The following is a 27,149-nucleotide window of genomic DNA, read 5'->3' as shown; positions in this document are numbered from 1 at the left end:
GAATGAATGGCAAACTGTTTTTGTGTTACGTTTAGCTAGCGGTACAGTGCCCCCCCCCCCCGTTTTTCAAGTACCCACAAAGTGTCCCTTTTACTTTGACAAGTGCCCTCTTTCCTTTGTTGTAGAAGTGACCCTTCCCCTTTTAATAACTACCCCCTTTTAACTCGGACAAGCGCACCTTATAATTTCATAAATGCCCCTTATAATAATAGCTACCTCAATTTATAAAAAAAGCACTTCCCTTCTCGTAAATGCCCCTTTTCAGGTACGAGAAGTTAATCATTTTTACTTCAGATAAGGGCCCCCTTCACCTCCGGAAAATGCCCCTATCAAAATATCGTCGCTGTTTTCACGAAGTGACGGTAGTGAAAAAAAATTGCATTCACTTTGCGTTACGATTTTTTTCACTACCGTCACTTCGTGAAAACAAGGACGATATGATTGGTGCCCCTTTTCTTTCAACTAATGCCCATTTCCCATTATCGTAAGTGCTTTTTCATTCCTGATGAGTGCCGCCTTTTGTAGTTTTAAGAAGAGCCCAATTTTCACCTCTTCAATTATAACCTTTATCGCATAACTTCATAAAAAGATGATTTCAAAGTTGTTTGGGTTATGAACTTGTATTAATATGGACAAATATGGCTGTTGTGTCAGAGAAAATGACGCGCATGCTGTGAGATTTTAAGGAAAGGAATGAATATGAGAAAAGTTGAAAGGACGGGAGAGAGAGGGAGAGGAAGAGATGAGGGGAGACGGGGTATATAGAGAGAAAGAAGAGAGAGAGAGAGAGATGGGGAGGGAGAGTGAAAGAAGGAGGGAAGATAGTGAAGAGATAAAGGGGGCGGAGTAGAGAGAGACTGGAAGAAAAACAAAAGATCGCTACTATATTCACCCCTAAACTTGATTTACTAGTATGTGCTCGCGCTCGCGTGGCCCTATAGCTGTCACATTCCACCAGCCTTCAACCACCAAGTCCCCAGAGAAACAAATTTATCTCTTATCTTGCTGACATAAGTATATCAGTCAACGACTGGATTCTAATCTCAATTTCTTGCTGAGAGACTTGATGCATGGACCTACTACAAACCATGCTTGATGACAGAGAAAGTGCATTTTACGCAATGTAAGAGTACACAGGCAGGGAGGAAGTTTCCATTGATTTAGGTTTCCACCCTAGGACCAGGGACTTGGAACTTGAAGACTGCTAGGACCTACTTCTTGGTAACTTTTATGTACTTTAATATACCATGTAGGGACTTCCATGCTAAAAATAGCTATGCTAAGCTGAAAGCATGTTTTTTTTAATCACCGTATTTAAATAAATAAACAAACAAAACTGGCTCACTGCTATGCAATATCAAGAGCACGTTCGAAGCTCCCGGTAATTCAGATTGTATTGCACAGAGATGGTTCTCCAGCCACGTAATGATCTAATTAGAAGATAAAAAGGCATTCTCCTCGTGGCCATCTTTTTCCCTTTATTATTTCATATATCATGTCTTCCTCTTTCCAACATTTACTACCTAGTCTCACGGATCAATCTACGATACAGGTTGGTAGAAAGTGATGAGGCACTTTATACACAAAATGATGTGCCTGATGTTGGCAAGTGCATAAAGTAAGTACTTGGTCATCCTACTAAACAATTTTATCAATCAAGTAATTCAAGTATGTCAATTGTCAGATCGCGTTATTACCAAATGACAAATTGAAGAATCGGAAGGAATTAAATTGAATTCCAAGAACCAAAAATACGTCTCTTCTGAGGACTCGATGAGGTCAGGTGCATTTACTGTAAGGGGTGGGGGGGGGGGGGTTGTAATACAAAGTAGTCATTTTTTTAGGAAATCAATAGTGAAAAACAAAATATCTTAAATATTAAAATAATGTTGGAAAGACTGAATTAGTAACGAGTTGCAAAGAAAAACTAGACACCAAGTCCTGAGAATAGTCCAAATCCTTCCCCATACACCCCAAAACTGAACTACCGCTTTAAGATATGTTAATGGGGAACGAAACATGATTTTATAAGAATGAAAATGTAGAAAGCGAGTAATACAAATTAGTTATTTCTTAAGAAAGTCAATAATGAAAAACAACAAAAGATTTTAAAATAAAGTCGGAAAGACTAGATAGTAAAGAGTTTCAAAGAAAACAAGTCATAGTGAAACATAAATGATGTTCAACATATTACTCTAATGCAGGGCAAGAAGAAGAAAAACGATGTCAAAATAAAACGTTGAATGTTTGAAAACTGTTAAATTAGTATTATAAACGACGTTGTTAGTACCAAAAATAGCAACCAATAAGAAAATAATGAACATAAATCAACAACATGCATATTTCTGTAAAAATAAATTCATGCAACCGTTCCTGAAGGCATGTTTTCTGTGCCATGTCCTGGATGCAAAAGATAAAAAAAGACACACTACAAATTAAATATTTAAAGGCATGGAGAAAATAGAGGTGTTTCTCGTCATTGGCAGCAGGGGGCTACTAATTATTATGTACTGCAAAATGGAACAAAAGAGCTAGGCCACTGTTCATGATTGACATGCGATGGTAGCAGTAGAGACGCTGCTCAGATACATGCATTGCATTGTTCTCCTATATGGGATTATAAATGTGTGGCAGGTTAATCAAAAGCAGGGGGAACAAATTTATAAAGCAGTACCTATCCGGATAAATTGGATCCCTATCTTTTATACTATTCATCGCGTTTTTCTTCCTCTTTGTCCTGCTATGAAATTGGCAGAAAATGAGATTTTGCTTCTGATGTTCACCTTGCGAGACCGTAGCCCTGTAAAAACTCAACAATTTTGAGCTAACAATGGGCATAATTGGCATCGAATAAAATGGCTTTGATTTAGGGCGAGCAACCGTTCAATGATAAATCGGGATGACTACAATGCTTTTTCACGTGTCTTACGTTTGCAAAATCTCGCGCTCATGATGACATAATTGCTTCATTATTTTGACCTTATTGATGGAATAGTACCTGGATTTGAAGTCAGTTATCGTCCGTCTGCATAAGTTATCATATCAGCTTAATTTAAGATAAGTTTGACATTATTTTGTCGATTTTTTTTTTTTTAATTCCATGCTCGTATTTTGAGTTGATAAGTATTTCAGATACTATAGGCATCATTTTCTTGAAGCGCATATCCAGACTTCGGTAAATTTTAGAAGATAATTACAATGTTTCAGAAATTCAGATTGATATGGCATTGTTCTATCGTAAATCACTTTGAATATAATTTTATACGTGCTTGTTTTTTTAAATGATAATTACGATGCATGACTCAAACATCCCCTTAAAAAGTAGGGACATCACATTTACAGGGTTGTTCGTAATCCCTTATAAGGGATTACCTGCTAATCGCCTTAATCCTATCATAGCCCCTATTCAGGATCTGACAGTTATATTCATGAGCCAAGGGCCAGGGAGTGATCTTCACAGTGTAGTGCACGTGTAGTTCTGTGATATTGGTATTCATTTTTTTCAATCATTTTTGTCACTGCGTAGGCTTACTCTTTGCCATAAAAGCCTGTATACATCGGCGATATATAATTGATTCGCTTCTCTCCCCTTCGATCTATCTCTCTTTTATTTTCTCAAGCGCCTGGTGATAACCGTGATATTGGTATTCATTTTCTTCAATCAATTTTTTTATTTTCCGTCGACTTACTTTTTGTCGTAAAAGCCTGTAACATCAGTGATATATAATTGATTTCGCTTCTCTCTTCTCTGCGATCTATTTTGTCAAGCGCCTGGTGATATTGGCATTCATTTTCTTCAATCATTGTTTTCGTTCCGTCGACTTACTTTTTGTCGTAAAAGCCTGTAACATCAGCGATGTATAATTGATTTAGCTTCTCCCTCCCCTTCGAGCTATCTCTCTTGTATTTTGTCAATGTCCTGGTGATATTGGAATTATTTTTTTCATTCATTTCTTTCGTTCCGTCGACTTACTTTTTGTCATAAAAGCCAGTAACATCAGCGATATTTAGTATAATTGAATTCACTTCTCTCTTCCCTGCGATCTATCTCTCTTTTATTTTGCCAAGCGCCTGGTGATATTGGAATTCATTTTCTTCATTCATTTCTTTCATTCCGTAGGCTTACTCTTTGTCATGCAAGCCTGTAAGATCAGCGATATTTATTTGTTTTCGCTTATTTCTCTCCCGCGATCTATATCTTTTTTTTTTCCTTCTCAAGCGCCGATGATATTGACATTCATTTTCTTCATACATTTCTTTCGTTCCGTCGACTTACTCTTTGCCATGAAAGCCTGTAACATCGGCGATATATAATTGATTCGCTTCTCTCCCCTTCGATCTACATGTATCTCTCTTTTATTTTCTCAAGCGCCTGGTGATAACCATGATATTGGTATTCATTTTCTTCAATCATTTTTTTTTCGTTCCGTCGACTTACTTTTTGTCGTAAAAGCCTGTAACATCAGTGATATATAATTGATTTCGCTTCTCTCTTCTCTGCGATCTATTTTGTCAAGCGCCTGTTGATATTGGCATTCATTTTCTTCAATCATTTTGGTCGTTCCGTCGAAAGCCTGTAACATCAGCGATGTATAATTGATTTAGCTTCTCCCTCCCCTGCGATCTATCTCTCTTTTACTTTGTCAAGCGCCGGGGTGATATTGGCATTCATTTGCTTCAATAATTTGTTTCGTTCCGTTTACTAACTTGTCATAAAAGCCTATAACATCAGCGATATTTAATTGAATTCGCTTCTGTCTCTCTCCCGCAACTCATTAATTGTTTTATTTTCTCAAGCGCCGATGATATTGGCATTCATTTTCTTCAATCATTTCTGTCGTTGCGTAGGCTTACTTTTTGCCATGAAAGCCTGTAACATCATCAATATTTGATTGTTTTCGCTTCTTTCTCTCCCGCGATTTAATGTCTCTTTCATTTTTTCAAGTGCCAGTGATATTGGTTTTCATTTTCTTCATTCATTTCTTTCGGTCTGTCGGCTTACTTTTTGTTATAAAAGCCTGTAACATCAGCGATATTCTATTGTTTCCGCTTCTCTCTCTCCCGCGATCTATATCCTTTTCAATTTATAGTACAAGTTCTAGTACACACACACTGAGACAAACGCAGTTAATCTGGCACACTCGTGATTAAAGGTATTGTAGTCAAGGTGATTACGTAATAGATAATTGTCCCTCGCTAGTTAAGAGGATTAGAGATAATTAGATTTACTTGGAGGAGAGGTAAAGGAATGACCTGTGAAAGTGATGTCCTGAAGCCCGAGTAAGCAGGGACTTAATAGGATAAAGGGTAGACTCGACGTTTGGGGCATGGTTTCAGACATTTTAGGCATCAATTTCTCGAAGCGCATATCGTTAATTCGTTCGCTACTAAATTTTGAGAAGGTTATTAGGATGTTCAGATTAGTTTGGCTTTGTTTTATCGTAAATACTTTTGAATATACTCGTATCTTCAGATGATAATTACGATGTTTCAGATATTTTAGGCATCATTTTCTTGAAGTGCATATTGTTCCTTCGTTCAGTCAATTTTAGAAGATAATTACGATGTTACAGATATTTTAGGCATCATTTTCTCGAAGCACATATCGTAACTTCGTTCGCTAATTTTGAGAAGATAATTAGGATGTTTCAGATTAGTTTGGCATTGTTTTATCGTAAATAATTTTGAATATACTCGTGCTCGTATTTTGAGATGATAAGTACGATGTTTCAGATATTTTAGGCATCGTTTTATTGAAGCGCATATATCGTTCCTCCTTTCGGTCAATTTTAGAAGATAATTACGATGTTTCAGATATTTTAGGCATCATTATCTCGAAGCACATATCGTAACTTCATTCCCTAATTTTGAGACGATAATAAGGATGTTTCAAATTAGTTTGGCATTGTTTCATCGTATTTAATTTTGAACATACTCGTGCTCGTATTTTGAGATGATAATTACGATGTTTCAGATATTTTAGGCATCATTTTCTTGAAGCGCATATATCGTTCCTTCGTTCGGTCAATTTTAGAACATCATCTAACAAAACTAACAAAACTAACAAAACTAACAAAACTAACGGGTAACGCTAACGTCTAACGGGTAACGCCTACAAACGTTAAATATATAATTAACGTATTGCAAACGTTACACGCGTTAGGGGGGTTAGTTTATTTTGACTCATACTGTACGTTCATGAACAACAGTGTATTCGCTCACATCCTTCTGGTCAGGGAGTTGAGCAGAAATAATTCTGTATCATACCCGCAATCTAAACGTGCATTTTGCATTACAGGCTGACATGTACATTGTAAATGTATACCTGTAGTTGCTGATTTATACAAAGTGTAATCCCAATGGGAGTAACGTGTTGAACCATAAACATAATATTGCAATTTGCTTGTAGGTAATCATGGACGTTTATTTATAGTAGATGAGTAGAATAATCTTGATATTGACAACTGATATAAATGTACATGTACATGTATCCTCATAAGGAGATGGAAAATTCAAGTTTGTAATTACAATCTTTGTGTTGCCTAAACTGCAGCATGTGCATAATTCAAGGGTTTGAACTTTTGAAGACTTGAAATTTTAAAGAACAACAGCCCATCAAACCAATATTTAGTCATAAAGATTGAAAATGTTAGTTTAGTAAAAAAAAAAGTTTTAGTTGTAAAGAAGGCGACGGAGACGAACATATTTTGGGGGCTTCATCCTCTTGGACTGTCGCTCACTTCAATCCTTCACTCATATTTTTTGTTTAAAGACCCAAGAGAAGAGACACGTGGTGGATAACACATTGAGAAACAAATGCATTTAAAACTAACACACACATCATGTTTTTAATGTTTTAAAAAACGGGTGATTTAAAATGCTTTTTTTAACACTTTTAAAAATACAGTGTTTACAACGTGCCAACCCTGGTAAGATGTACATTGTTGGCCTACGTTTATTATAGAAATTTAGTACATTGTATGCGTATACTTCAGAGAAATATACTTCCAGTTCATCACGTATTGGAGAGTCTAGTGACTTGAGTGGCATTGAGCCTACATTATGCACATACTGTGTTCCTGGCTACATCATACATGTACATACTGTACATCATACATGGAAGAGCTTTTGCAAGGTAACTCAAGCTCATAACATCTAACATCAATACCTGCCCACCTGCAGTAGGCAACTTGTTTTCATTGGCAAAATAGAAAGGTAGGGAGGGAAGGGCCTAGGGGTATGTGCTTCAGTGATTTTCTTATGGCATTGTACAAACTGTACATGCATCAATGCGAGCCCAAACCCCATTCTTCTCTTCTACTATTTCCCATCTCAAGGGTTTTTTTTTTCTACCCCCCCCCCCCCTTTTTACCTTTGTTAAATATCCTCTCGTATTCTTCTCATTTTTAATGAGGGACAAATTGTGCAGAGTCAATTAGAACCATGTACATGTACATGTATGTACAATGCTGTCTGCTCAGAAATACTGTACTGTACTGTACATCTTCTCGCCTACATGTACATGCACACTGTACTTTCATTTGTTCTTGCTCCTTAAATGATATCAAGACACCCTTTTCAAGACTCAAAATTTTATCAGTTACATTTGGATATTTTATTATTTTGCAAAAATAAAATATAAATAAAAATATAAGTTATTTACATGTGTCTACTCTTTTTTATTGTAGTTTGAAGCAAAATATCCCAGAATGTTTGGTTTCATACTGGTAGGTGAAATAGGAAACAGAATAGCCTCAAAACAAACCATTGTAGTTAATCTAGGAGCCTGGACAAATCATACACTATCAAACAAGATTAAATGTACACTTGGTTAGGAACGAAGGAAATGAATGAGTTGAGAAAGCGGGACTTTGGTAATTGGTGATTCATCCTGATCCGGGAGCAGATGATGTTCCAAGCTCATGACTGAGCAAGCAGAGTAAGCAAGCAAGCAGCTATTCCTAGGTTCACTGGTTCATTCAAGACAACATGGATGGCTATGCATGGGACTGCAGAATATGTCAGGTGAAAGATTTCTCATGTGTCGGAAGTAATTCCAGTTTGGTTCCTTAAAGGTATTACAAAGTTTTGGTATAGGGTCATGAATTTGGTTCAAATGAACATATTGGAAGCCTATGCGATCCTACAATATTCAGTGATCATTGTCGCGGTTGAAATTGAGTCTTAAGTTATGAAATTGTAAATAATAAACTCTTTATCTGGGTCGATTTTAGTAGAGAAACATTGTTTTATAGCTTAATTAATATATTGACCTTGAGAGGGAGCTATACAACATAAAGAGTTTATTATTTACAAATTCATAACTATAGACTCGATTTCAATCGCGACAACGATCTCTGTATATTGTAGGATCGCGCTTCAAATATGTTCATTTGAGCCGAATTCATGACCCTTACCAAAACTTTGTATTACCTTTAATATCTCAAACATGTACCAGACCACGGATTGAAAACTTCAAAATTGTATGAAAGTTTTTTGGGAGTACTAATTTTCTAAACTTTCTATTTCCCATTCTCCAAATAAAACTATTCAAAATGTATAAAGTGAGGTTTGAAGTTTTGAAAAAGATAGAATTAAAGAAAAATCTAGATATCAGAGGAGAGCACAGCCATATTTCGCTATACTCTCTAACTGCACCAGGTTTCCAAAGATGAGTATTCACCTGTCTAGCCTCAGGGGTCAATACACTTCTCCGGAATGGACTCAGGCAGGTCATTTCCTTCAATACTGTAGCTAATAATAATAATTAGGGCAACCTACATTGAAGACCGTAGGTTTGGGGAAGTTGCAAGACTCAACCATTTTTAGAGAAATATTTTGCAAGAATTGTTCCTGTAAATGCTTAGTTTAAGTTACAAAGCTCTGTGGCCATGTACTGTACATGTAAATGTTTCCTTTTACATTGATATAAATCCCACAGCATGAATATTATCTAGAACTTAAGTGTCAGAATAATTTACTGTCCCATGTAATGTTTACAAATTACAAATGTACAGTACAGGTCTACAGTGTACTTGAACATTGACATTCGTTTTTTTAATTGCTTCTAGACACTTTACTACAACAAACAATTTCCTTTGCCATAAATGTATTGAATTTAAAACAACCACAATAAAAAAAGGTTCATGTACTTTAGGCATTTAAAGACCCTATCCGATGAAAAAACAACAGGATATAAATGGAAAACTGAATGAATGTAGAAGAAATAAAAAGTATTTACCCTTTCATTATTGCACAAAAGCAAATTAAAACTTCATTTTCCGCACCCCTCCAATTTACAGGTCAACAGAGGTCAAATTTGCCAAAATACAGTAAGACTTAACATGTGGACCCATTGCCATTGGTTCAACTACACACAGGCGATGAGCGGTGCTTAATTAATGCAAAGTCATTGTGAGTACAGTATGCATACTCCACATACATGTACATGTACAATGTACATGTATTTTAAGATGATGTCATCCAGTCGACATCTTGCGTTTCTCAAAGCTTTAGATTTTGGGTATTCAGAGAGCTGATACTCCTCTGACAGACACTAAAATGGCATACTGTAATTGATATTATTGTAATCTGTGGCTTATTTTATTGTAATTTATGGCTTATATTTATAAGCTTCCCGTTGATATGTACATGTACAATATGTAGTTCATCAATTTTATTTTTCAGTTCGGATAAAATGGTCTTTAACTACATGTAAATGTCCAGTTATTGTTGCATATTGCTCTTTGCTCTCTTCCTTTTAATTTTTTTTTTTTGGGGGGGGGGGAGGTCCCTAGACTCCCTACAATGTCAACTCTACACAATGTAAAATATACGTCAATTGTACACCAAGACATACTGTAGATAAGACATCTTAACCTGTACTCAGGTGTACTGGATGGATTAAAGTATCAGAGTTTACTTCCATTGTACAGCATTGTCTGTAAGTGAAAGGTCAAACCATTGTTTGCTTTTAGCCTTCTCAAATAATGATTGCACTCAGTAGGTCTCTGATTACAGATAAGTCTTTCAATAAGCCTCTTGCAATAATGTGCTGAAAAGACTTCAATTACAGTGTACAATTACATAGTACAGACATTTGTAAGCCCAGGTACAGTGTACAGTGTAAGCCCTATTTAAAATGTTTGTTGTAAAATACATGTACAAACAATGCCAGTATGCTACATGTACAACAAGTAGGCCTTTACATCCCAGTGTGTACATGTTTGTGGGTGGACTTTGTTGCTGATTTTTATAAAGAAACAAAAACAATATCAGGAGCAGAGAATAATTTAATTAGTACTGACACCGCTTCAAAAAGAGCTCTGATAAACTAATATTACGATAAAAGAGTTTTACTAAAAATAAATAAATAATCATTATAAAATACATTAAATGTATACATACATGTATAAAACAATGAAAAAAAGTAAACCTGTAGTTCCTGTCTACTAAGGCTGTGCACAAAAGTGTAATGAGGTACCCGAGTACACTCCCAGGCTTACTTGTAAGCGAATACTCGAATATTCGAATATTCGGACACCATGTTTTTTTGTTTTTTTTTAGATTTGTTTTATCTTTGTGGATTTTTTTTTTTTTTTTTTTTTGCCACCACCATACCACTGGAGCAGTATCCCAAGTCCATCGCCGAAAACGCTTGCAATTTTACTTTGTGTTGAAGGCGTCAATTTAATAATAATACTAACAGTAAACAATGCTGTTTTAAAAACCAAAGATGGCAGAATAATCCATTTTCCTCCAAGTCCAAACAGAAATCCGGACATTTGGTCCCAGTGTCTGAGTGGTGAGTTTGGCAGTGCTTGAGTTAAGAAACATTTTTACCAACGGTACCAAGCAAGCGGCCGTCCCTCTCCCTGGCACGGGTAAGCGTCGGCCTGGACAGTGCTAGGTGACCGGGATTTTTTTTTTTTTTTTTTTTTTTTGCGGCTGAATAATCGAGTACGAGAAATCGTATTCGAGTAGTTGTCAACCGTGCGGGTACTAAAGCATTCGCTACTCGTCGCAGCCCTACTGCCTACACAGTACAGAGTCTACAGAAATGTATTTTTATGCTGGCATGTACATGTGTCAGGAGGGTTTGGGGTGGGGGCGGGTTGTGTGTCTGGACATTTAAAAAATTTAATCTGTCACAGCTGCTGTTGGAGTTTACATAAAATAAGCATCAGATACATGTACATGTAGCAATAACCATCATACACATTCATACTCTAGAATATTGTCCAACATATTTGTCATAAAGATCAGGCCATAAATTTCAGTATTTTTAGGGCAAGGCCACTTTTCTATAGGGCACATTCCTACATGTACATGTATATTACAGCACAAATAGGAAGAATTGGAAAGGGCACAAAAAATCTCCAAGGCCAATGAGAGGGGCATTGAGGCCAATCAAAGGGGCATCCATGGCCATGGCCTTGGATTAATTTAAGCACTGAAAGATGTATAAAATACATGTAAACTTGTTGATGCTACATACATGTACATGTAGATCCAACTCTGATAACAAAATGGCCATCTGATTCCGAGGTCATGACCACAGATTACCCAGTCAAGCATTCAACATGCTTTATATGAGAAGAGAACTTTTTAAGGACTCATCTCACACTCATTCAATCACTGCCATGTCGACCAATATACATGTAGAATGTATATAATTGTATTTAGTACACTAGACTCTACACTGTAGGCCTAATTACAACTAGACTACCAACTATTTTCACATTCACACAAGTTTCTTCACCTCACCTCAGCGTCAAATCCAGAAGTGGACTTTGCCGAGTACCAGAGTAGATGAGTACACATGTACATTGTAGCTACATGTGTGCTATAGATCGTAAATTTATGTGCACTAATTTAATATCTCAAGATCATAAGCCTACAGTGTAAATACCATACTCCATAGGTCTACTGCCTGCTTTTAGTTTTACGACAAATGTTGTCGACGAGACTTTGGGCAAAGATAAAAATATCAGAATAAATTGGCATCATTTAATTCAAATTGCATGTTGTACAAATAGATCTACTAGATCTACATGTAAAAGCAACATGATCGAACATGACAAAACTCAAGAACGTTTACTCTACACATGTAAATTTTGTAATATAAAATCTCAAAAGACACAAGCTAAAGAAAAAATGTTAAGGATTTCAAATATAGTAATAAGAGCGAAATATTATTATTATGATTATTATTATTATTAGTTTCATGACTTACTTTCCAATGATCTCACAGAGCTCATACACATCATCAAAGAGTAAATCTTCATCTGCCATGTTGAGGTTGATGTCAGTCCGTCCGTGTTGAACTGGAAAATCCCTCTCAAATTTAATATTTATAGATTATATTCAGCAAATCCTCCAGTCCTCTGACTAGGTGCCTCACTGAACTGAGGAAATACTTCAATGAATTCTCGGTTGATCCGCTGTAATGTCCAATATAGGGAAGCAGAAGTGTATTATCAATCAAGTCCCAGTCGTCAATGATGAGTTTGCAGTGCAGTACGTGCAGTCTGCACAGGCTAGGCTATAGGGGATCGCACCAAACAAACCGTTTTACGGCAGCAGGTGCACGATATAGCCGCTCGGCTACACAGGAATACCGTACCGCGGCTCAGCTAGCTAGCTCAGCTCACAATACACGGCCCTTGTAATGCTCGACAGAAAAAGGTGTGTCGATCGTCCTCGAAATGGCTTGAATATTTGATCAGAATGACGGTATTTCCAAATTATTATACCTACGATGGACTACGATACCAAGAGTTTATCCAGATATTCCAGAATCTAATAATATCCAAAATAAGTGTGTTTCTTTCCGCTGCTAAAAAGACAATCCGTCCACCTTCGGAGATTTAGACCCAGGCTAGGCAGGTCAATTTGTTTTTTTACGTGCGCCCTCTGTCATGAAAAGCATTACAACTGAAATAAGACAAGACATAGTGTCAAATTATCTTTCTATAATATATAACAGCCCCTTTTATCCATTTCCCCCTGTATTTCCCAGTGTCACTTAAAAATTGTGAACATTTTCAAACTAAAGGCAACTACATGTGTATGACCACATGTCATTCATTACCATACATGTTCTGACAAGATGATTTTTATACTTTTATCATGCCTCATCTCATCCGAAACAGGATAGATTTCTGCCCTAATATATTTTTTTAATTTGTGCACGCTCGTTCGCGAATGAATTTCAGAAAATCACACAAAACTGTATGTTGAAAATCATCCCTGATAATGTTTTAATTACAATGGAGAAGTATAAACCAATATCCAAAAATGGGATTATCGGCTTGAGGTTACCTTTTGTACCACGGTGCCCCTTTTTCTAAGAAAGTGCCCTTTTTTGTTGGTGCACCCCCATTTTGAAATACGCTATTCCACCACTGAGAGCAAATGTATCGTACATATCAACATGATAAGAATATCCACGTTGTCCGACATAATTAGACGTATCCATGCATTAAACATCACTTTTTACAATTTACTGTGACAGAATGATATCACTCTTCTCACTATTAAGAATTATTATAACTCTGCTCTAGATTTTTAGTAGGCCTACTCATCTTATTGATTATTCATGACCTCTTGAATGAAATTTTGTTATCAAATCCAGCAATTAAATGGGAATTCTACCCTAATATTAAGTTGGTTTTAATAAAAGCAGAACAATTAGAGAAACAAGTCAGTGAAAGCTTGAGCAAAAAACAATTAAAAATAATAAAATTGCTCAAAATTGCTTAACTTTCACTGACTTGATCATCTTATTTTGTAATCAAAAACAATTTGATATCAGTATGGAATGTTCCCTTTTGACTAGGATAACATATTCAAATTATAATGGATTAGCACTTTAATTCTTTCTGAAGTGGCTTTTATGGTAAATGCAGCTTTTCGTCGAAAGCTTCATGGGGAAATTTCGGGGCGACAGAGGCCAGCTTTAAAGAGAACGAGATGGATATGAAGAAGAAAAAATAAGACGAAGAGGAGGAGAATGAGAAGAAGAAGAAGAAGAAGAAGAAGAAGAAGAAGAAGAAGAAGAAGAAGAAGAAGAAGAAGAAAAAGAAATGTACAATAGAAAAAGAAGAAGAAAAGAAGAAAAAAAGAAGAAGGAAAAGAAGCTAAAGAAGGAGAAGGAGAAGAAGGAAAATGAAGTGAAGAAGAAGAAGAAGAATAGGAGGAGAGAGAAAGAGGGACAGACAGACAACGACGGAAACATGCGTATACACAGATGCATATTAAAATTAATTTACAGCACGAACAGGCATTCCAACAGCATTAAGTCTATTAATATTGACAACTGAAAACTTAGACTTGAATACATGGTCGTGGGTTCGAACCCCGGCCGCGTCATACCAAAAGACGTTAAAAGACGGGAGTTGCTGCTACCTTGTTTGGCGTTCAACAATAAGGAATAGAGCAACGTGGATCTAGCGCTTCTTAGTGGCTGTCGGGCTCACGATCAATAATTGGGCAAAAAGAATTTCCAATTTGGAGTGGACTTTAAAAGATTATTATTATTATTATTATTATTATTATTATTGATTTTGTTCCATCAAATTTACAAATCTAATTGGTTAAAGATGACAAACTTTGACATTAATTTGATAAAGACATGAAAAACTACTATACTCAGTGGCGGATCCAGGAATGTCTTACCGGATGAAATCGCATAAGGTGAAAATATATATCCAAAAAAAGATGGAGCGAGGCGCCAGCGGCGAGAGAGCGGAGCGACCAAGCGGGGATGGGTCTGGTGAGAAGGAAGCATTTGCAATTTGAGAACCACATTTGGCGCATTAAATGTCCACCAGTACTTCCTGGAAAAAATGAGGCCTTCTGATTGGTGAGAAGCCTTAGGAAAAGTGATCTGTCACGTCGCGAGACGTTGTATATGCTTCGTTGCTGCACAACACACAAAGACGGTGGTCTGGTACTTTACCAGTAGTACTTGCAAAAGTTATCTCGAGTGTATAAACTGTGTTGTTATCAGGGGCGTCGCTAGACCTGTTAAGTGGGGGGGGGGGGGTGTAGAGGCCACCAATTACCGACAAAACTAGCCACCAATTACCAACACATATATTAATGCCAATGTCCCAATGTCTACATATTTCACCCTATACCCGGGGCCAGGAACTAAGTTATTTTTCAGTTTCCCCCTCCCGTGCGAAGCGCGGAAGCTTTGACACTACATTAAATTAATAGAAAAAGAATACTCGTTGTACGGTTCCCGAATCTTACTCCTTGTTTCGCCCCTCCCGCACGAAGCGCAGAAGCCATGACGTTTCATTTAATTATTAGAGAAAGAAGACGATTCGTAGTGCGTTCTCGACTGTTAATCCTTGTCTGAATTCAGTTTTTCCCCTTCCCGCGCGAAGTGCGGAAGCTTTGACGTTTCATTAAATCATTAGAGAAAGAAGAATATTCGTTCCTGTTTTCGACTCCTAATCCTTGTCTGAATTCATTTTTCCCCTCCCGTGCGAAGCGCGGAAGCTTTCACGTTTCATTAAATTATTAGAGAGAAAGAAGACGATCGTTGTACCGTTCTCTACTCATTTTTAATCCTTGTCTGAATTTAGTTTCTCCCTCCCGCGCGAAGCGCGGAAGCTTTGATGTTTCATTGAATTATTAGAGAAAGAAGACGATTCGTTGTATCGACTTGTAATCATTGTCTGATTTTTTTTTTAATGTTTCTTTTTTCCGATAAAAAAGTCACAGTTCGTAGGGGGAAAAAAAATTGCCGGCCGACCGACATACTACATCATTTTCACCGACTTCAAACTTCTGCATTGATATGCTACACTCTCTCTCCCTCTCTTTCTCCCTCCATCCTCTCTTCCTCTCCATTTCCCCTGCCTTAGCACCATGGACAGAATAACTTTGACTTCCATACACCATTTCAAGGGTGGCAATGAAGTTGTAGTAATAAAGAAAAAAAGGAAGAGAATTGTTAGGGGGAAGGAGACAGGAACGTAGACACCCGGGCCAGGAACAAAAAACGAGGTTTGGCAAGTGTTCAAAATCAAAGGAAACGGATGAATGGATGTGTTTGTCTTCTGTCGGAATTTCTTGATCTATAGGACTTGATCTATTGGTAGGAGGTATCGGCCTAGATTTGTTCTATTTACGTTTCAGGGTTACTAATTAAATAACGTTTACAATCTCGGCTACATTGTTATCATGCAAAAGCATGACTAGGGTTTTCTCCCCCCCCCCCCCCCCCCCCCTCCTTGAAATCTGACTCCATCCGTGGTCTTGATAATCAAATAGATGAAGCAGAAACCGCTATGTCTTTTAATCAGTAGATATAATTTGAAACTGATAATAAAATGTCCTTTTCTTCGCTCGCTACACTCGCTAACAACATTAGTAAAAACGGGATGATTTCAGGCAATAGAAATGCCTTCAATACCTCCATATTTGACAGCAAAGTCCACGGTACATATCTTTTGTACACTGTTGCTCATAAAGTTTGAATAAACTATTCTTACTTATTTTCATGAAATGATGTTGAGAGTATTATTTAATCTGGAAAGATCTTCTCATAACATTACAGATCAACGACTCTTTAAAAGAGTGATTCATACATCTCTGAGAAGATATCAACTTTACCCATCAAGAAAAAATCATATATTGTCACTACTCAATTCATGAAAAGAGGTAAGAAAAAGTTTTTATACCAACTTTATGGGCAACAGTGAACGAAATTACTCACTTGCTCGGAAAATTTAGAAGCAATACCCTCGATTCGTGTATCGAGGTGAGTTTATAATTATATTTGTGTGTTTTGATTACAAAATAACATTTTTACCATATTAAAATGTATTTTTAAAATAGATTTTAGATTCACATGAATACATGGCACTAATTGGCGAGTACCAGAGTTTTGCAAAATGAAACTGCAAATGAAGGAAAAACCCCGGTGTAGTGGTCCACCTGCACACCCCCAGTATAGTACGATACTACTCTGTAAAGAGGTCTGTACTCAAAAGGAAAAAGAGAAGAAGGGCTACAAAACAATGAATAAGACTGAAATTTTGGATTAGTGTGAATGGGTGATGTAAAACCAGTGTGCCATGACTATACAAAGGTTGCGAAACGCTGGCCCAGATTTGTTGATGATATAGTAGTCGAAAATTGCTGATTGCCACTAACGCTAACCAATGAAATAACCCACAGTAACGACACTTACCCCCTCCCCCACAAGCGCGTAGCTAGGATTTTTTTTAATTATTGTCGTTTTTTTTTTTTTTTGTTTTTTTTTTGGGGGGGGGGGGGGGGGGGGGGGTTAATGAGCATGCGAATCACATACAGAGCGTTGTTGATGCAGGGATAGGGGGGGGGGGGTCCCCCGCGCAAAGCGCGGAAGCTTTGACGTTTCATTAAATTATTAGAGAAAGAAGACGATTTGTTGTACCGTTCTCGACTCTTAAGCATTGTCTGAGTTTTCAATAAAGTTTCTTTGTCTGTTCCTTTTTCTGCCTACGGATACGTCCTCTTATTATTTTCTCTTCTCTCCCCCCCCCCCCCCCCCCCTCTCTCTCCCCTCTTTTGGACTGCATGTTTTTTTTTTTAATAATTTGTTTGTGGGGGGCGAACGCCCCCACCGCCCCCTGGCTAAGCGCCTGCTCCCCCACCCCGACCGAGCGCTAGCGCCAGGCGCGGATCCAGGATTTCTCAGGGGAGGGGGCCCATTTTTTAATTTTTTTTGCTCTGTGGGGGGGGGGGGGGCGGCCCCCCTGGATCAGCCACTGCCGAGCGTCCGCGTCCAGCCCCCTACACCCTACCTCCTGACTAAAACCGCCACTGCCTACTACCCCCGGTGCCCCCTTGCCCCCTCCCGTGAGACTTGACTTGCATAATTATGTGCTAGCTATGATTCATCAAGAAGGTAAACAAATTGTTCAAACATCAAGGAAGGCGGGGAATAGTTACAACATTACAAAGTACAAAGGAAGAGAGGGCGGAATTACAATCCTGGCCGTTAGAAACGACAGTTTAAAGGTATTTAGCTTATCAAAAATCATGTATAAATATACTGCATATGTTATCTGTACATGTTATGCTAAAAAGTTATTTAAATTCATTTTCGGCGGATAGAATAAATAGACCGTATTGAATGTCAGAATTTTGTTCAGTCCGACGTGTGGTTTTTTGTGTAGTGTTACCAAGCAATTGCCTGTTTCAAAGATCAAAGAGTGAATTGAGGTTAATCATGTCAGAAATTACTTGTATTGTATTTCTATTACGTTACTCATGTTGTGCTAGAATTAGACTTAGACCTAGAGTCTAGAGACGAGTCTGGTTAGATCTAGAGTCTAGAGACGAGTCTGGTTAGATCTATAAAATACACAGAAATTGTTTTATTCTTGTCCCATTGATTAAATTCATCACCTTTTTGACTAAATTTTTGTGAGTGCTAAGTTTACCACCATAATTTGTACACCACATCCTTCTGTTACACAAGTTTGTTTCTTTAGATTTTAATTTAAACAGCAATAAATAGATATGAGTAGACTTCTATTCTAGGTCTAATAATATTACTCAGACCCAGTACTCAAAAACTTTATTTTTTTCTTATTAGATTCTAGATCTAGACTAGTCATTAGAATTCAGAATCTTAATTCTGTTTTCTGCTTTTCTTGAAAGCAAACTATCCTGATCCTTGGAACAAACAAGATCCCCTTTAAAATTTTTTTTTCCTTGTGCTACAAATACTTTAATATCTATGAAATGAGTTTATTTACTTGATAATTTGTTGCTCATTTTCTTAATTTCTCCTCCATACTCCATAGGTTCCTCTGTTCCTCACAAATGGCTAAGATGGCCACTATGAGGCGATACTTCAATCAGTTCACAAATCGCTTTTGCATCTCAACAACCCAACAATTAATCTGGCTCGTTGTTCTTTCATCGATGTGTCTCTTTGTTTATTATCAGCTCTACCTTCACTTCACAGCCAATCACCTTGAGGTAAATCAAAAAGAGTTTAGGTACAGCTTGGCAAAATATGGTGGCACCAAAAAAATGTGTACGGAACACCAAAGGCATAATATTTCGTAATATTTGTGGATGAAAAGTTTGTAATTTGACATGGCTCTGTGCCATTTTTGGGGTAATATTAAGTTCAATTAAGGTATAGCAGAGAGGGTAGTAGAGATAATTACTAGCTCTTTGTGTATGGTTCTACCTCATCGGAATAAAATCGTGAATTTATATAATGATGATGATATTTCACGTTTATATAGCGCTTAATACATCGATGATGTCTCTAAGCACCTACATGTATATATATATATATTATTACCCCGGTCATTGGATTCAGGCTTGCCCTCACACAATGTATGCACATTCTCCACTCCCCGGGGAGCATTCTAGCCAGGCGTCATTTAACAGACGCTCACAATGCTGAGCATACTATATTAAAGTTTGCATCCTACAGGGTACCCATTTAACACCTGGGTGGAGAGTTGCAAATGTGGATTAATGTCTTGCCAAAGGACGTTAGTGCTGGGCCGGGATTTGAACCCTCCACCCTTAGATTGAGAGTCAAGTGAATGAACCACTGTACCACAACATCTCCACATGCTATAAGACTAAGAGCCAGAAATGTGAAGTGCCCTATTCTTACATAATTTTATTTTGCTCAAATTTGTTGCAGCATTTGTGAGTTTATTGCATCCTCCTATGTGAACAAGGTATTAGATGACATGAAATCATCCCAAAAAGGTCAAAACCTATGTGCTATTCAAATGGTTACAAAAATAAAGAGATTTAATTAAAATTATTTGATATCAAGGGCGGAACTAGACAGAAATAACTGTCTGATATGGGTCATTTCTTTAATAAAACTGACATTTGTTGACATTCCCCATATTCTAGTGGAGCCAGACGTAGTCTCAGTGGAACAACCGACGATTAGAGAGACTGAAGCTTTTGGTCTAGGCCGGAACAAGCCCTGAAGGTCTTCATTAAAGTTCACTGAGAATTAATTTCTGTACAACCCAAATTTATGTGGGTGTATGAAAGTTGCATGTGGAGCTTTTTCCAACCTTTTGACTACTTTTTAAAAGTTATGATCTTCTCATCAATCAACAAAAACCGTTTGATGCTAGTATGGTTTGTGTCTAATATTTTATTAAAGTCTGATATGGGAGTCCCTAAATGTTGATTCTTGTTCCAAGTTGAGAAGCAAGGCTTTGAGTCCTGAATCAAATTGAGTCTAGAGTCTGTCGAGTCTCAAGTCAATTTAGGTCCTTGGTAGGTGTTGTCACAAGACATTACAATATTACAATACTACTTCATCCTTTGATAAATAAGCCTACTCTTTCCATCTCTGCAGAATGAATACTTTACAGAGGCTACCAAGTGTCCGGCCTGCTTTGGAACGAGCCTCTGCAAGCGTTTCAGTCGTGGCGACTACCGTTTCCATTCCTACTCCTCCATTCGTCTCTTTGATTACGTCAACGTCAAGAACGTCTACTTTGCCACCTACCTCGACCAGAAACCTGTCGTCATGAAAAAGCTTGGACACAACTCTGAGCACAACCAGTTTGACAAGGACCTCTGTACAAATGCGGAAAGTGGCCTTAGAGGTTGTGACGTCTCGCAGCAGATCTACAAGTCAAAACTCTCTGATATCATGTACGCAGAGCGGTTGGAGGAGAAGGATGTCATGGGACTATCGGATATTGTGAGATGTCCGTCAAGAAGGCTTCTAGATAGGATATGGGATACGTTTGGAGAAAGACAGTTTGATAAATCATTGGCTAGAGATCATAAGCTAATGTTGGCTACAACCATTGCCTTTAACCCAGAGCCACTCATTTTGCAGGTGAGATCAATCTATCTATTTTTCAACCCTTTTCTTGGTCTCAGAATTCAACAACTTAACATTATTGCTTCCACCTCTGAAGGCGATGAGGAAGGTATTACATAAGTTTCATTGAATTTTACTCATAAACATTGCAATTGCCTTATTTCTTCTTCTAACTCCTAAAAGAAAGATTTTTTTTTTTTTACATCAACATTAATAATGTATTAGGAAGTTAAGTGAGAAGAGTGATGAAAACAAGCAATATTCTAAATGTATATATAGCATTCAGGATGTCTCTATCTCTTTCACTGGCATAACATTTGTGCAGATTTTAACTTGTCACCACTTTTTACAGGTGTGCACAATGCTAACACATTGAAGAACAGAAGCCAAAGCTCAAACCCATAACCTATGAATCTATACTTCAGAGTTGAGTCAATTGTTCTGACTTCTTCAATTTGACACCTGTAACAGTCAATTAAAGCCCCACTGTACTACTTATAGCTACTTGCGCCCTCTATGACCATTGGTCCCCCATGACCCTCTTTTTTATGTTAATTGAGAGCTGAGTTGATGAGATAACCACCTGTCCAGTGACCTTGCAGGGTTGTCTAATCCCTTCTGTGCACTAGTACTGATGGGCTTTAAGACACTGATTCCTTTTCTCTTCCCTTTGTTTTCTTCAGGCTTTTCCAAACAGGAAGGGTTGGCCATTCCCAGCGTACATGGGAGCATGTGGAAGATTTACTGTGCAGGAGTACAGTGGACATTCATTAAGCTATTTCTATAAATTCAAGTTTGGCGTCAGAGCTGCTTTAGCCGTCCAGGTAGGTCACCCATTGTTTAACCTGTTAGAAACTGTTCCATTTGGATCCACTTTTAATGTTTGTAAAATCAACAAAAATCATCAGTTATGGCCTTAAAGGTAAAAAGACTGTAGTTCTGGTCATGCCATTGCATTGTGAAAGAAACGTTGTGGAATCGATCAGAAAAGGTTGATCATCTAGCATATAAGTATTGGTGTGTACTGCAAGGTTCTGGAATCATCAAAATGATAAGAAATTTGGCCTAGTCTTGGTAAAGTTACAAGCACTGTACACGGAAAGATGTATATGGGACTATGCGACACATGCGCGATAATCTATCCAGTCCGGATAGATATTTACCCAATATCAATTAGTGGGCGGTTTCGCAGCAAAATTTGTATCATCACATATTAGTCAAAACATATTCTTTCACATGATTAGTAATAAGAGCTTCCATTTCATTTTTTGAGAGGGGGGCGTTTCCAAAACTGGTCTATACCTTCAAAACATGAACATGTACCAGTATTTGAAATGTTTAAAATGATTTCAAATACTGGACAGACTTGAATTTATTGGCTACACTAATCTCATTTTGCTGTATATGGCAGAATAGATACAGCACCAGCATAAAACTTTTGGAGTAGGCCTAGGAAAAGGTAAAAATTGCATTACAAACAGACTAGTTTTTAACATGGGTTTAAAAGATTCAAAAGTTGTGGAAGATCATTGAAGATCATTCTGTTCAGTTGGTCACCCAGTGTACATGTGCGTTGACCTCACTTGACCATATGTAGCTAGTATGGGTGGGAATGCAGGAGACAAAAATGAGTGTGAAAAAAAGATGTAAGATTGATGGAAGTTGCTCCTTTATCAATGATGCATATAAGGTATTTGAGATACCTGAAGGTACTAATCTCTTTCAGATTTTGAAACTAAGAAGAACTTTGAATTTAATGTGTTTGTTGATGGAAAGCCAGTGCAGGGAATGAGGGATAGGTGGGCAATGAATGTACATTGTACATAGTATGCTATACAGTGGAACATTGTTATAAAGAGCTCTGATATAACGAGGTATCTGTTATAACAAGGTGATTTTGCTGGTCCCAGCTCTTTATATTCTTTTGTATTTTACCCTGATATAACAAGATTCCTGATATAACAAGGTAATTGACATGGCCCAAATACCTCATTATAACAAATTTCGTCTGTAGTACTATATTTGATGGATAAGTGGATGGAGTGTTTAGTTTCGGACCCTGAGTAACATTGTAACATTATAACTTGACCATTCCCATACAGGCGTTGAAGATAGCGGAGCAGCTATCTGAGAATCGGGATGAGTTTGCCTTGTATCTCACTGATGTCTCAGAAGATAACCTAGCCTCCAATGAATAACATGTACATTGTAACCTTACCACTACCATACAGGCTTTGAAGATAGCAGAGCAGCTCTCTGAGAACCGGGATGAGTTTGCTTTGTATCTCACCGATGTCTCAGAAGATAACGTAGCTGTCAATGAATAACATGTACATTGTAACCTTACTACTTCCATACAGGCGTTGAAGATAGCCGAGCAGCTCTCTGAGAATCGGGATGAGTTTGCCCTGTATCTCACCGATGTCTCAGAAGATAACCTAGCTGTCAACGACAACGGAGAGGTTCTTGTGATAGATGCAGAGAACATCATTGTAGTGGATAGAAAGAAGATAAAAGAAGGTGAGGCAAAGATGTGAAATTATGATGAAGATGATCATAGTGACAATGACACTGACAGTGGCGAGGATGATAATGATAATGAAAAAAGCAAGAGTAAGGCTTGTGCTGATTTTAAATGCAAGGACAAGTTTCATTAATATAGGAATGTCATTGTAATTTGTTTTGGAAAGAAAGGATATTATATGAATCAATTATCTTTTGAATTTTTGTTTTTTATGTAAAAGAATTCATTTCAAGATTAGTTTTGTTATTATCTCTGACCAAATGATGCATGTTTCCATTCTGTTGTTGAGGCTGTGAGCATCTATCATACAAAGCCTACAATAAATGTTCATAACCTCAACTTGAGTGTGGATAGATCATATAAAGAACTCATGCACAAGCATTATATGCATATTATTTGAAACACTTTATCCAGGAGTATTAAATTTATACCCGGTAGAATGAATAATATTACTTTAATAAAGCAGTCTGTTTGACTTTCATGGCTCAAATTCACAAAGGAGGTTTAAATTTATCCCATAGATTAAAATTAGCGCAAATTAAGCGTACCTTGCGCGCGTCTAGTATTGGACCTCTGACTGTAGAATGAATTGCATTACCGGTACTTTTATAAAGCAGTCTGTGTGACTTTAATGAGTTTAAGTGATGATTACCAGGCTGTAGCTCCTGAAAGAGGGCGTTTAATATAAATGCCAACAGTTTGATCATCTTCTTTCCTTTTTCTCTCAGATGCTAATCCTGGTTGGGATGTGAAGCATCAATCAGAACATGAGGGCTGTGGGAGCAGGAGAGAATGCATCATGTTCTCACATACAGATCTATGCAATCATTACTACAGCGATCATAACTACTACGCAGTGTGCCAAGGGCTTTTCGGTAAGTAAGATTTGCTCAATCTGACACACTTCTACACAGATATGTATAGTGAACAATCTGAACACAGATCTATGCAATCATTACTACAGTGATCATAATTACTGTGCAATGTGCCAAGGGCTATTGGTTATGTAAGATTTGCTAAATCTGAACACACTTCTGAAATACCTGCCTTTTCATTTTGTAAAGTTATCTGAGTCAGAAAATCTGTTTGTAAGACTTATTATGTTGTAATGTGATCAAATGAAATATGTGCTAGATTTTACCGTAGAGGTTCATGTACATAATAACATACAATGATTCTACTCATATTTAAAGTAGATATTCATTGATTTTAAAAACTAACTTTATTTTCATTATTGCAAAGTTGAAACTTTGATTCAACAAGGTTATCAAAATTCAATGCTTGTAAACATTCAAAGTAATGATTATTATAAGTTACAAAACGCTTAAATCACAGCCCCGGCATAAAGCACCTGCAGAGCTCTCCGAACGCTGCTGAGATGTGTGAGATCACAGTATGGACATGATCTGCACAAGCAGACGATGTCCCATGACATCTCACACATTTTCAGTGCCTGTGTTTTCATCTTCTCTTGAGTTCTTTCTCTTACTTCACTACCGTCAGGCTAAATGTATAATCTATTGCCTCACTCTTAACCCGCGCATGTTTTTATTTTGATGACAAATGCAGCGATAAAAAAAATAAAGGAATCTGTCGCTTGTAAACAAAATAAGACGCCATTGTATATTCAGCTGCACACATCGCGGTATGTTTGGCGTTTCAAGAGGGAACAAATGCCGTCCTAAATATCATTCCGGGGGTTTTTCAATTTAAAAGTCTGGTTTCTTTGATTGTTAATTAATCCCTATCCTGTGTATTTACAATCAAAATATTTTAGTTATCAGAATCGGGTCATATCCCCTTTTGAATGGTTCAACATGCCATTACATTTTATGTACGCCAAACTCATTATAATTTGACAAATAATAGCTTAGCAATTATGTTCATTCTTTATGGGATGTCGTCTGCTTGGGCAGTATTTGTCCATATAGTGACGTCATTAAAACATCGTTATTTTCCCGGCGAATTTCTCGTATTTCCCAGCTGCTATGGAGGTGGTTGTATTTGTATTTTTATAAATCACCCGTTATGTAGTTGACCTAAACTTGTACGATGGCCATCTGTTAGCTTACCAGTTTCTAGTGATACATTAGTTGACATGTTTGTGATTTTCTTTGAATTTCACTGTTAAGAGATCAGCTACAAAATTTAGTTACCGTCATATTTTTCAAAAAAGATTGTTTTCAGATTGTGAATTTGGAATGTGTGTGTGTGACTTTTATTATTGGTCTTTTCCGTTTAAAACTGCAATGTACTAATAATAATTTGAATTTATTTCCCGCTTTATATGAAATACAGTATCTAAGCGCTTTACAGATACAGTCAAACCTGGCTATAGCGACCGCTCAAGGGAAACACAAAAAGTGGTCTTTGTAGACAGGTTCCTTTAGTACATGTTTCAATGAGAAACCATTTTCAAGGGAAACAAAAAATGTGGTCTTTGTAGACAGGTGGTCACTAAAGCAGGTTTGACTGTATAAGGTACTAAGGAACACTTTCTATTATTTCCTTACAAACATGTCACAAATTTCCTTTTGATTCTTCCATGTCCACTCAGGCAAAGATTCCCCTCATGGTGACGGAGGCCTTCTCCACAGCATACCCTCTGACCTCTCATCTTACATGAGAGCAAAGGTCAAAGGTCAGATCGCGGAGTGTCGCAGCCCCAGCAAGAGAGATGGACGATATCTTGTCGTGAAGGAGCTCAAGGAAACCCTAATGAAGCTCATAACATAACCTACATGTGTAAGCTGACTGGCCGGAATGCTGTCCCAGCTGACGGGCCGGAACGTAGCCCCAGCTGACTGGCCGGAATGCTGCCCACACTGAGAGGAGTGTAAAATGTGCTATATGAGAAATAGTTATTGTTACTGTTGTTATCATTTTTGCATAATTCATGAAAATGTCATGCTCACAGATTTTCTGTGTTTACATTAGTTTTACATTCAGCCTAAACCAAAGAAAAAGAGCTACATGTAGTTTTGAATATTTGAGAAATATGTTGTTTTTGTTATGAACCACCAGCAAGTAATTTCCCGTCCAGTTTTGACGCCACTGATTTTCTCTTCATGTTGTCATCCAGGACAAGGGGTCAAAGGTCAAAGTGCAGTTTTTATCCAATTATTATTTTGTGAGGCAATCATTTTTCATTTTAGCTACAAATATTGTAGTGTGCTTATCTATTAGTTGTATATTTACACACTTTTTAAAGTGTATGGTGGAAATGAACGTTCGTATCAATCCAAAGTTGATTTGCTCTTTTTATCTATTTATTTGATGGGTGATTCCTTGCAGTGTGTCCCGTACATCCATATATCCATATCATCAATAAATGAAAAATCTCTTGAAATGACCATTGAGAAATGGTTCTTTTGGTATCACCACCATGAGATAATGGTTACAGGAAGAATTTTTTCAATTTTAGGATAAATAAATGGATAAGTTACACAATAAATATTGCCTAGATTCATAATCTTCTGCCTTCGTGTATATATCTTTTTTTTCTATGGTAAATGTAAGCCTCAATCTTGTACAATTAGAATTTCATGGAGCTGATATCACAAACTGTGTTTTATTTTGTCATTGTACAGTGTATATTAGGAAAACATATTTTGATTTAACAGTTTAATCTGTCAATCATTTATATCAATATTGTTATTTTCATTGATATTTGTAATTTTCTGATCAGTACTATCAAAATTGTAGAATTTGTAATCAATGTGCAATGAAATGTATTAATTTTTATGACTGATTTTTTGTATATAAATTGATATGATCCAACTCAAA

General features: G+C 37.2%; 1 protein-coding gene and 1 long non-coding RNA gene across 2 annotated transcripts; both read left to right on the top strand.

Annotated features, from left to right (window-relative positions):
• The first annotated feature begins 442 nt into the window (after nucleotides 1–442).
• Nucleotides 443–4,136, top strand: LOC115922541. The gene is made up of 2 exons (XR_004063472.1): nucleotides 443–1,618; nucleotides 3,621–4,136. It is a non-coding gene; the product is annotated as an uncharacterized LOC115922541 (long non-coding RNA).
• A 13,776-nt stretch (nucleotides 4,137–17,912) lies between these two features.
• On the top strand, nucleotides 17,913–26,099 carry LOC577204 (divergent protein kinase domain 2A). The gene is made up of 7 exons (XM_030981545.1): nucleotides 17,913–18,024; nucleotides 18,816–18,993; nucleotides 20,363–20,854; nucleotides 21,523–21,663; nucleotides 23,200–23,359; nucleotides 24,092–24,238; nucleotides 25,921–26,099. Exons 2-7 carry the CDS (start codon nucleotides 18,835–18,837, stop codon nucleotides 26,097–26,099), a joined length of 1,278 nt encoding a protein of 425 aa, XP_030837405.1. The 5' UTR covers nucleotides 17,913–18,024; nucleotides 18,816–18,834.
• The last annotated feature ends 1,050 nt before the right edge of the window (nucleotides 26,100–27,149 follow it).

Source organism: Strongylocentrotus purpuratus, unplaced genomic scaffold (assembly GCF_000002235.5).
Source record: "Strongylocentrotus purpuratus isolate Spur 01 unplaced genomic scaffold, Spur_5.0 spur5_scaffold_12, whole genome shotgun sequence".
Lineage (NCBI taxonomy): Eukaryota > Metazoa > Echinodermata > Echinoidea > Camarodonta > Strongylocentrotidae > Strongylocentrotus > Strongylocentrotus purpuratus.
This window is presented reverse-complemented; position numbering and strand designations above follow the sequence as displayed.